At 35.0% G+C, this 11,703-nt stretch overlaps 1 protein-coding gene across 3 annotated transcripts in view; it reads right to left on the reverse strand.

Moving 5' to 3' along the window:
- The window catches only part of antxr1b (ANTXR cell adhesion molecule 1b), a 25,425-nt gene extending 18,132 nt beyond the window's left edge, over positions 1-7,293 (reverse strand). For 2 of the 3 annotated variants that reach the window (XM_047805039.1, XM_027174742.2), the window contains exons 1-3: positions 7,098-7,293; positions 1,439-1,510; positions 88-159 (exon numbers count right to left, since the gene is read on the reverse strand). In XM_047805039.1, coding sequence (XP_047660995.1) covers positions 88-159; positions 1,439-1,510; positions 7,098-7,216 — 263 coding nt within the window. In that variant the 5' untranslated portion in view covers positions 7,217-7,293. Of the gene's footprint in view, positions 1-87; positions 160-687; positions 827-1,438; positions 1,511-7,097 lie in introns of all 3 variants that reach the window. The other variant, XM_047805040.1, reaches the window with a different exon arrangement.
- Positions 7,294-11,703: the final 4,410 nt, after the last annotated feature.

Below are 11,703 nucleotides of genomic sequence, written 5' to 3' on the forward strand. Positions count from 1 at the left end.
TCTATCACAGAACAGATGAGGAGATAAGAACAAGTCTGGACGTTTGTGAGGCTAGATTGACCTGGACCTATTGGTTTCAAAGATCACCTGTCTTCTGTGAGCTTCATCAAGGTTCTCCCCTCTGTCGAAAAAACAATGAAAGACATCCGGAGCTTAGGACTGAAAAGTAAAAGAGAGCGAGAGAGAGAGAGAGAGAGAGAGAGAGAGAGAGAGAGAGAGAGAGAGAGAGAGAGAGAGAGAGAGAGAGAGAGAGAGAGAGACTGAATAAGTCACAATGACAGAATGTTGGTGTTATGTGTATCTGCTTCTCAGCCTGTAATTACAGCTATATTAACTCTTACAACAACCTTATTATTAAATGATTAAACTGTGTCTTTGTTGTCCTGAGCTATAATGGTTATGTCTTTGTTGATAAGATTGAGCTGAGGTAAACAGAGGAAGGGTTATATAAAACAGAACAGATCAGTAAATATTCAGATAAAAACAATAAAACAGATGTTCTGTTTTACTGCACTGCTCAGCTGTTACTTATTACAATTAATTTTTTCGTTAATAAGAATTCTTCTGTCAGTTCCTAGAATTTGGAAAGCAGCTACAGCTGTTAATGATGGAAAATGTGGTAAATTCAAGTGGTTAAAGGGTGTAGTCAGTGTGGAGTTTAAGCAGGAGTGAGGAAAGCACACTCACACTTATGATGTGACACCAGTGCCAGATCCTGACACTCTTCAACTCCTGCCAACGGGATCTGATTCATCCTGATTCTGAACTTCTGAGTGGAGCTTTCTGTATTTGTGCCTCAACTTCTTCCCATATAGGATTTCCACTTCTTACAAACAAAATGCCCAAGATTTACATGGATACCGTAGATTTATATATAAGTGCTGCTGCTGTAATCATAAAGACTGTCCTCGGTTTGTCTTTACTCTTCTAGATGTTTAGTCGAATAATTCATAATCCTACGACCACAAGAGGATGGGGACTCTTTTAAGATGTGCAAATGGTCTTAAATTTAAACTAAAAGTAAAATAAAAAGGATGTGAGCATCCTCATCATATCAAACAAGCTAACCCTGGATTAGCATTCTATTATACAAGCTGACCCTGGATTAGCATTCTGTTATACAAGCTGACCCTGGATTAGCATTCTGTTATACAAGCTAACCCTGAAGTAAAAGTAAAAATCTGACAAAAGCTACTTGGACATGATTTCAAGGAGGAGTTTATATCCATATTCATAAACATTAATGCTGCTCACTGCCAACATTAGCCGTCTATCTAGCATAAGCTAACATGACTCAATGATGTGCAATCATTAAATGTTCACCTTTTACCAGTCTGTAAACAAAACCCTGCTGAAAGTAGTATGTCTTCATGACAAAGTTTTTCAGAAAGGAATGTCTGTTTCACATTTTAAATCCTGGCCCAGGGAAACATCTCACCTGATGAATTTGTGTGCCAGATGATCCACAAAGTAATAAATCTCATTCCAGTGATGTTGAACACTTCCAGACCTAAGAATAACACAATAAGAAAGATGATTGATTTTTAACATATGTGTATACACTGTAGGACACTTAAATCATTAGCAAGCTCATTCAATACTCTAACTATTTTAAAAATTGTGAAAGGGTTCACTTGTACACTTGACTTTAGCAATAAAAACAATGTCCGAAGTGATTTCCTCAGATATTTGAACAATGCTTCTTTCACACACTGAATAAAGTCCTATAGGGATTCTAACTAGCGAATTAGCTAATTTGATTACTGTTAGCAGAATAAGCTAGGTTGATAGCCCTTTAGCAGAATTAGCTAAGTTGGAGTAATCAATCATTGCTAATCAAATAGCCATCTAGCTATCTATTTCTAGCCTCAGAGTGGGGGCTACCATTATAGTAATCACAAATTAGTATAAGCAAACACACTAACACAAGAAATAACACCATAAAAAGGCTAACCCTGCTAATCAGTAAAAACTAACAATATACAGTATGAAATGAGTTATATCTGACACAAAAGGTTAGCTTTCTTTATGCTAAGCACACATTCCCTTTGGCTAATGCTAAAAAAAAAAATCACGCTTTAATAAGGGTCAAAGATATTTTAACATTAATCTTTCTTTTATTTCTTTTTCCAAAAAAATAAAGCTCAAATAAAGGAAGAAAAGCTTCAGAATAATTTACATGATAAATAATTATGATCTTATGACATTAATGCTTTTATTAATTGCTGACTAGATAAAAAGATATTTAGCTGATTGTTGAAATAAATATTTTGATATGAGTTTTGAGCACATGATGGGAGACAGAATGTCCTACTGTATTTCCACATGCCTGAGGTCAAAAATAGCCATAAAGAATTAAAATAAAGTGGTGCCTGTTTTGGTACTCTGGCTGTTTTCAGTCTGTGTGCGGTGCAGACAGATCAGACAGGAATTTTCGCCTTACCTCAGCGAATTTGGAATAATTTTTTTTTTTTTTTTTTTTACATATGGCACTTTCCTTTATTGAGGCTGCTCTGCTAAAGAAGTTATTAAGCTGAGAGTTTTAGCAGCTGTAAACGCATTCAAGTGTAATATGATATGTTTTATAGTCACAGTTTTATGTTAGCACAGCATTCTGAAACACATTAAACACACCGCTATTGAAAACATTAGGTGTGACATCAGCTCATTCAAACTAGCGCTGGAGTAAACAGGCTAACCACAAACTAGCATTGTAGGATCAAACTGATGAGGCACTAGCCTCTTTTTAAAATGTTGGCAATTAATTCTGAAGCAACATTATTGGGGTTTTTTTGCAAGTCTTTTGCAGGTTTGTTATTTTTTCTGTAGAAAAAAGCAAGCATCATTGTGTGTATGTTGAATAGTTAGTATCAGTGATTTGATATGCTAAAATGCGTTAAAAAAAAAAGCAAAAAAAGACTGTCAGAATATATTTACAAAATGTTGGACTTTGGACTGAATACGTGTCAGTTAGTATTGCTGAATAAACATTCCAGTATGAAAACACTCAGCACTTGAGGGAATTATTATAATCCTGATATTGAGTTTACTGGGATTTCTGCAATTTTGGAACGCAGCATTGGCTTAGCTAATGCACTGATGTCAGAATTTTTTATTTCCAAATGCTGGGTTACATAAGATTTGCATAAAACCACAGCTCTTTTGAGTTAATGACTAAAATAATGTCTTTAAAATGTCTTTAAAATGTGAGTGCTACATTGGGATTCCTTGCTTAACATCTAACTAGTAAACCCTGACATTTAGAACGTTACACTGAGATGCGACAGAATTTGAGAGAAGATAAGGCATGATAAACGAGGAGGATTTGGAGTCTTTAGGTTTTAATTAAAAGTGGTGCTTCATGATCCATGATAGAAAATATTCCAATAGAAATTCCAATTTTGTCATGAGCTTATCAAGAAGGAAATTATAACCATCAGGCTGAACTGCAGCAACATTAACTACTACTTTTCTGTCATTTATTAAAAGTTTACTGAAAGAAGCACAAGACTCAAAAAAACTTAAATTTTTTTTTTTTTAAATAAACATTTTTACTTATGTTATTGCTGATCTTTTCATTTGTAATGATAAACTTTCTGTTGCTTTTTATAGTAATAAGGAAATAAATAATAATAAATAATAAATAAATACAATCGACATAAAGTTTTATTCAAGCAAGAGGTCATCATAACTGTTTGGGATAAACCATTTCAAATCACTTTTAACTAGACGTCAGTGTTATAGTTTTTATTTACTGCTGTTTTCTTTTTTTTCTCTTTTTCTTTGATTTATTTCTGGATTTATTTCTCATGCCAAAGTGCTGTTAAATTCTTTGTTCTGATTGGTCAGAAGGTGTTGATTTATTTGCAGCAGCTTTGACAACATTTCAAATCACAGATATATTTCTGTATATTAATTTAATGTCCTTGTTATTTTTTTTTGTAGTAACAGCTCTTTCACAAAGACTTCTCTCTTCTCTGATGGTTCGAAGGATAATCAGAAACAGATTCAAATTTTCTGTTTAGGGAAGTCATCTGCAATGTCAGACTTTTGTAACAGTCAGCAAATTCTTCTGGACTTTTTCGTAGAATCTGCGTAATATGACAAGCTGCATGTTTTTGTCTTATTAACTTCAAGAGAGAAAAAAAATTAGATGTAGGCTTGAAGTTGCTATAACATAAGTGAGAAAACAGTAAAAAGTATGACTTATGAGTCATTAATAAACATTAACCTTGTAAATGATGGCAAATTGCTGTGGAATAAGAGGAATAAAACATTTTGTGACTTGGTGCTATTAAATAAATAATATATTAACATAAGAGAAAATATGTTTTATTCTTTGCTTGTTCTTTTATATCATGCTGTATACTGTCACTTTATAATGTAGCTAATTTACCATTATATTAAGATGTTAAATTAACTATACAACTGCAAAGGTTTTCACACCCTTAAGTTCTAGGTGAAAAAAAATTTAAATTTTTTGTCCAAATTGTGTCTTAAATTAATGCCATTAATAAGAAGAAATATTACAGTAGCTGACATTAGGTCAGGATTTCCTTCTGAGCCTCTCGAAAGGTTGCGTCCCCTTGAAAAACTCTAGACAATTGATTTAAACGTTCCCCATTATGTGTTTCTGGCTAATGATTTAAAACAGTCAACAAATCAAGTCTTAAGGCAGGAAAAGTTCAAGCAAGTTTAAGCTCTTGAGCAGTTAACCTCTCATTCAACTCTCAAGAGAGAAGCACTGACCCTTCACAGAGCTGGGAATAAAGTGCTAAACAATCACCAATATGAACTGCCAAAATAATCCAAAACAAACATAAATCTACAGAATGTCAAGTGCAATCAAATGTACAGTCTATATCATACTTATGTGTTAATGACAAAATATCTGGAGAGTAAGGTCACATATATAAGCACAAGATGCTAATAGGAACGTATATGGAATGTTTATGGAACTTAACAGTCCTCTAGGTTTTAGGTAAAAATTTTTTTACAGTTCAGCAATTTTCATTTGTCTTTCATCTGCGACACAGCTGCTTTTCAAATCTGGTTTTCAAGCATGACAATGAAGTGACTGCACACACACACACACACACACACACACACACACACACACACACACACACACACACACACACACACACACACACACATTCTTTCTCTCCCTCCCTTTGGCTTTCTCCCTTATTTTCTTTTCTTTTCTTCTTAGATGTGTGTGTGTGTGTGTGTGCCTCTTACTGTGCGTGTGTGTGTGTGTGTGTGTGTGTGTGTGTGCACTGCAGCCATGCACTGCAGCTCTGGAACATCTGGTGCTGCTGGTAAAAAGGTTCTGTTTAATTCTGCTGAGCTCAGGCTGACCTTCGACCTCTTGTGAAATGCATTCAAAAAATACAATTTTAGGATCAAGATTTACTTTTCTAAAAAAAAAAAAAAAAGACTCATGCAATTATCATGTACTTTTGATATAAGGAATAATAGGATTGTGGACTTGGCATTGTATCCATGAACATCTACATAGCACCTGTATGTTGATATGTTTATAGGGTGTTATAAACTGTAATAAGGCTTAGTGTAGTTATTAATGATATAGTATTATTGTTTTTATTATTATTGTATTATTGATTAATTATTCACTTATTTAATTAAATTTAATTAAATAAGTGACTCAGTTTATTAGAGTCTTGATGTAGTTGATGTTCTGAATGGCACTGATTTTAAAGTAACTTACGCATTTATTATACACCTGTCTGCTTTCGTTTCTATAACAATGTTGGTGTTTTTAGAAAAACTTTTTCTATTCTAGTTACTTTTTATACCATTTTATCAAACCTCATTGTCGATTAATCAACAGCCATTAAAAAGTACAGAAATGGTGGAGCAACAAAGCAGTGGGTCCTGATGCCACTTCACAGCTGTCTCTGGTTTGATTCTTAGATCAGGCTAATAAGTTTGGCGTAGTGTTCCCATGTCTGTAAATCAATGTCTGTAAATCTGACACTGTAAATCAGTGTCTTCATAGTGCTCTGGTGTCCCATCCAGGCTGTATTCCATTGTTCATTGTGACCCTGACCAGGATAAAGCGCTTACTGAAGATGAATTAATGTAAGGATGGAATTAACTGATTGAATGAATTAATATGGAACGACACATAGACAATGTATAGACATAACGAAAGTGGTATTCTCTCACTCTCTTTAATAAATACTCAGTTAATTGTCTCCTGAGTCATTTATGCAGTTCTTTAAATTGATGACTAAAAAGGAGTGAAGCAAGCTTTAGTATAACTAAAGTGTGAGATGTAGTGGAGGAAACAGCGCCTCTTGTGTAACACAGACGCCATTACAACAACTACAACAGTCCCTTTGTTGTTTATTTTGTACATTAACTTGTAGCTGGTGAGCAGGTGAAAGGGAATCTTTACTTAGACTGTATATGAAGCCTCTGAGAGCAAATCTTTATAACTACTACCCAGTGTGTATCTAGTATTACAGCGTAAGCATTCATTCTTTGTGATTTATAAACACGTCTGAGTTACTAGCGTGAGATCAATTTCGTGCAAGTTTCAAATGAGCTAAAAATCGCATTGACATGTTTTATTGTTATTTTAATTGTACATTGACCTAATGTTTTATTAGGCATATATGATACCTAATAAATTGGCAAATATATACACAGATATTTACAAAAAAACTGTTTAAAAATAATATATGTTAAAATGTTTAAAAATATTTATTGTATTTTTGGCTAAAATGGTATTATATATGATGTATACGATTGCATTCAGTGAGAAGGATGCATGTAATGATAAGTCCAAAATAAGTACTTTTGACAATAAATGGCATTCATGATAACAATATTTTGCAATGACATATAATCCTGAATATTACAATGCACAGAGTAAGTGAGATATGTGCTCCATAATAACATAATAACTTGTTTTTATTACATTTCAGATTTGCCCCTGTGCAGTCACTAGGCTCTCCTACCTCACATGGTCTCTCCCTTATCTGAGCTAAACAACTCTTTATTTATTTTAAATGATATAAAGAAGTGTAATTAATCATGACAGTATGAAGTGACAGGAGGAAACTCACTTATCCAGGACAAAGTAGAGGTCAAATCCACCATAACACGCTGGTCCGTAACTTTGTCCAGAACTACCCCCAATCAACACGAACAACAGCACACACACATTGGCACAACACACACACATTATTCCAGCATGGAGAGAGAGAGATTAGCACAGTTAGAAAAAGAAAATTGAGTGCAGCTCTGAGAAGAAGGGATGTGTGTATTTCATTCCTACTGCAGCTGGGAGGAGAGAGAGAGAGAGAGAGAGAGAGAGAGAGAGAGAGAGAGAGAGAGAGAGAGAGAGAGAGAGAGAAAGAGAAAGAGAGAGAGAGAGAATAGTGTTTCACTCTGGCTTAATGAAAATTTTAGGATCCAGCAATCACATTTGCTCAGTATGAAACCCAATGATCTTTATTCGGAAAGGGCAACAACTCTGCCGCAAATAAAATTACACCCAACAGTGAAATTAGAAGGTCCCACGTACAAGGGAATGGGTATCACAATCAAACACAATTTGAACCTATTTAGACTGGATTACACAGGGACGTCATGTAGTGTCGTTTCTGCTTCTGTGAATTTAAACCCATCTGAATCCATCAGTGGTTTGTTACATAATCGAGAGTTCTGTCTGAGAAGCTTATAAAACCATTAAACAATCTCGCCACTTGCATTTCTGAACTTACATGTCTGCACCGATTTTGCCCTATCCTGTGGGAAAAGATTTTTTTCTTCTGTAGAGACACATCACTAAGCACTTATACCAATACCAAACAGAAACCGACCTGTGGCTCAGTTTATTAAGGAATAATACAAAAATAATATCTTAGATAATCAAATTCAAATTATATTTCTCTTTATAAATGAGATAGTAGAAAAAACATTATAAAGTCTATTACAGATTTTTAAAAATATATTCATTGCTTTTTTTCAAGCTAGATTACTTTATCTGCTAATAGAATAAGACAGACTTAGGCTTGCTGTTAGTAAATTTGTCTAGCAATAGATTTATTTATTTATCATCTAATAACCCCAAAGTAAGGAACAGATACCATTTTCTTTGTTGAAGATATTTTCACTTTCCATGACATTTTTTCTAGTGCATATTAAATATAAACAATGCTCAAAAGGACTTGTGATGCACACAAGTGTAATCTACTGCTGATCAAGTGCAACTTGATCACAACACAAACCTTTACAAGTGGAGACATTCTTAAGGAAATGATTTTCCTTACTTAGGGTTCTATATAGAACCCTGAGGTTCTGTATCCGAGTATCCAGCTCTAAGTCAACAAAATAAATATACAAAAATAGAGACTTATATACACTAAGATAATATATACAAAAAATATAAATAAAACTAGGATTTAGATAACTATACAGGTGAAGATGCATTGTTGCACAGTGAGATGTTATCATACAGTCTGATGGACACAGGTAGGAAGGATTCAAGCACCTTTGTTGAATGAGTCTGCGACTGAACGTACTCTTGGAGCAGGTGAAGGATGTTGTTAGAGATGCCCAGTAGCTTAGACAACATCCTTCTTTCTAACACTACATACAGAGAGTCCAGCTTCACGCCCTCAACATCACCGACCTTAGGGAGAAGTTTGTTCGGTCGGTTGGCATCAGCTACCTTCAGTCCAAACACAGTGTTGTTGGTTTTGATGAAATAAATTGGTACTGTTTTTGAAATGCATATATTTTACGTGTATACAAATTGGTATACGAATGAATGATTCTAAAAAGAACCATCTAACATGGATTCAAAGATCCTTATTTATTCATTCATTCATTCATATATTCATTCATTCATTCATTCATTTTCTACCACTTATCTAAACTTCCTACTTACTATCTCAGACGTCATTGGGCATCGAGGCAGGATACACCCTGGACGGAGTGCCAACCCATCGCAGGGCACACACACCCTCATTCACTCACACACTCACATACTACGGACAATTTTCCAGAGATGCCAATCAACCTACCATGCATGTCTTTGGACCGGGGGAGGAAACCGGAGTACCCAGAGGAAACCCCCGAGGCACGGGGAGAACATGCAAACTCCACACACACACAAGGCGGATGTGGGAATCGAACCCCCAACCCTGGAGGTGTGAGGCAAACGTGCTAACCACTAAGCCACCCACATGCGCCCCAAGATCCTTATCAGGTTCTTTAAAATGGATCCCTCACAATGATTTTATATAAAGAAGCTTTCTGGGGTTTCATATATGAAGCAAGTCACAGAACAATTTTAGGTTCTATACAAACTATTTCTTTTATGAGTGTATAATAAAACTCAAAGACAGTGTGAAGACACTCCCATCCACATACTGCGTATCACATGAGAATCTGTCACTACAGACAGCGATACATGTCGTAAAGCTTATTCCATCCAAGTGGTACAAAATACTACTAAAATTTTCCATATGGTTTAGGTTTATCTATTTGATTTCTAAAATAAAACCCACCCGTAACCACACTCGTATATAGCAGCTACCACAACAGACCAGAGTTTCTAATCTGAGCAGATATTTTATTGGAGCTGTCTTGCAAAATAAGGAGAATGTGCGTGTTCTAACTTAGAAATCATTGACCCCAGCTTTAAAACAACTCTTAAAATGAAATTTGTAAGTGAATTTATTGCCACGGGATGGGGATTTAGTCGGTATCTAAAATACCTGTGGCATTTAGAACCATTAAGCGTGTGCGTAAATTCTCTACAGCTGTTCTCATAACACTCTAAAAACTGAGCATAGGATTACTGCACCTTCTCATACACTTGGCTAACTTTGGCGAACAATTAAAACAGTACTTTCAAATCAATCCAAATATCTACAACCTCCATAATGTTCCAGTATTGTGCTTTTGTTTTCATGCTTTTCGTGTCTGTTCTGCGACTGTTCGTCTCTCTGAACCTTGAGTTCTCACCAGTATCATATTTATTTTTGGCAGCAGGTTTCCTTAAAATCAACAAGTTCAGCATACTTTGGCTGAGCAAAATTAGAAGTTTGGAAACCTTTCCGGTTCAAGTCTAGAAGTTCATAGCTTTGGTTCTTTTATTTTGGCTGAAGTAGTGTTTAGAAAAGCAAATACACAACTTGCTTTGTGTTATGTTATAAGAACACTACAGTATCTAGGCAAGAAAATAATAACACATAATCCTGCACTAATACGTGAATGAATACTTTCTCAAATATTACCTTATGATGGATAACAATCTAAATCATACATGCTCTATAAAAGAATTGTTTATATCATTTTCTGTGCAGCTGGGTACACAAACATCATCAGATGGTGCTGGATTACTTTCAGATTTCAAACAGATCCTTCTTACTAAACGTCGAAAGGACGCATTAATCGACTGATAAACACGAATCACTTCACGTCTCAATCACGTCTCAATCCGTTTGGCATCATTCTCCATCAGTTTCTCTTCATATCTTACTGTAATACTATTACATGCTCTGGGTGGAGCCCTAGGGCCCTACAACCTTTTGGTCTGCTCCTATACCACAAGTGTCAAATTAACACTAACATTTATTCATTTAACAGATTCTATTATCTATTTACATTTAAAAGTAGTCTTCTTTAAGATTATTTCTTTTTTGTGTGTTTTCTTTTATTAGATAGAGCATGTTTGAGTTTTCTCCTGTGTGTTAATTAATACTAATGCATACATGCATTAACACGTATCCAGGTTGTCGTTATTCACCCGTTTTGTCTGCATTAGTTTGTACTTTATCTCATCATTAGCCTATATATAAGCATACACCGAAAGCTCTTATCAGTTCCCCCATGCGTCATCAGAACTGCTCATCTGCTCTCACCATCTCTCAAAGACTCTTCTCTATTTATGAAATCAACTATCTTATGAACTTCTCAGTGACTTGCTAATACTGTAGATGTCCGAAGAGCAGTATCACTGTGGTGTATTAGACATAACTTAACTTCTTAACTTAAGAAATTAGGGTCAGAACACAGTGTCAGCCATGATACAGCACCTCTGGAGCAGTAAGGGTTAAGGGCCTTACTCAAGGGCCCACCAGTTGCAGCTTGGTAGTGCCGGGATTTGAACCCTGATCCTCAGATTAACAACCCAAAGCTTTACCTGTTCTAAACCTGTGGCTCACACCACAACTCTTGCTTAAAAAAATGTTTGTCTTGCTGTATTTCCTCCACAGAGATTTAGACTGATTCTATTATTAGTCTGTGAGCCACTGTTGATATTCTTAGACTGTGGCTAGTAGATTCTTCAGAGCCATTAATTATGTATTCATCGATAGAGGCTTCAAAACACACTTTTGTTAGCGCTCTGTAAATGAAACTGAAAATGTAAGTTTTAACTCTACATGTAGATTTGTATCTGCATTTTTTGTAGCCTTTTAGAACACATCCGTTTAGTCTGTATAATTTATTCAGGTACGATTCATGCCTGGTAAAAGTATAAAAAATGTTTTGTATGATACAGTATAATAATATAAAGCCACAAGTATAAACATTAAACTTTATATGTAAAGTAAATGTGTTAGGATGAGATAGCTGTTAAAAAAAAGAAAAGAAAAAAAAAAAGCTTTTTTAATCCATGTTTCAAAGAAAAATTCAATAAAAAATAGCCCTGGTTAT

This window comes from Tachysurus fulvidraco, chromosome 20 (genome assembly GCF_022655615.1).
Source record: "Tachysurus fulvidraco isolate hzauxx_2018 chromosome 20, HZAU_PFXX_2.0, whole genome shotgun sequence".
Lineage (NCBI taxonomy): Eukaryota > Metazoa > Chordata > Actinopteri > Siluriformes > Bagridae > Tachysurus > Tachysurus fulvidraco.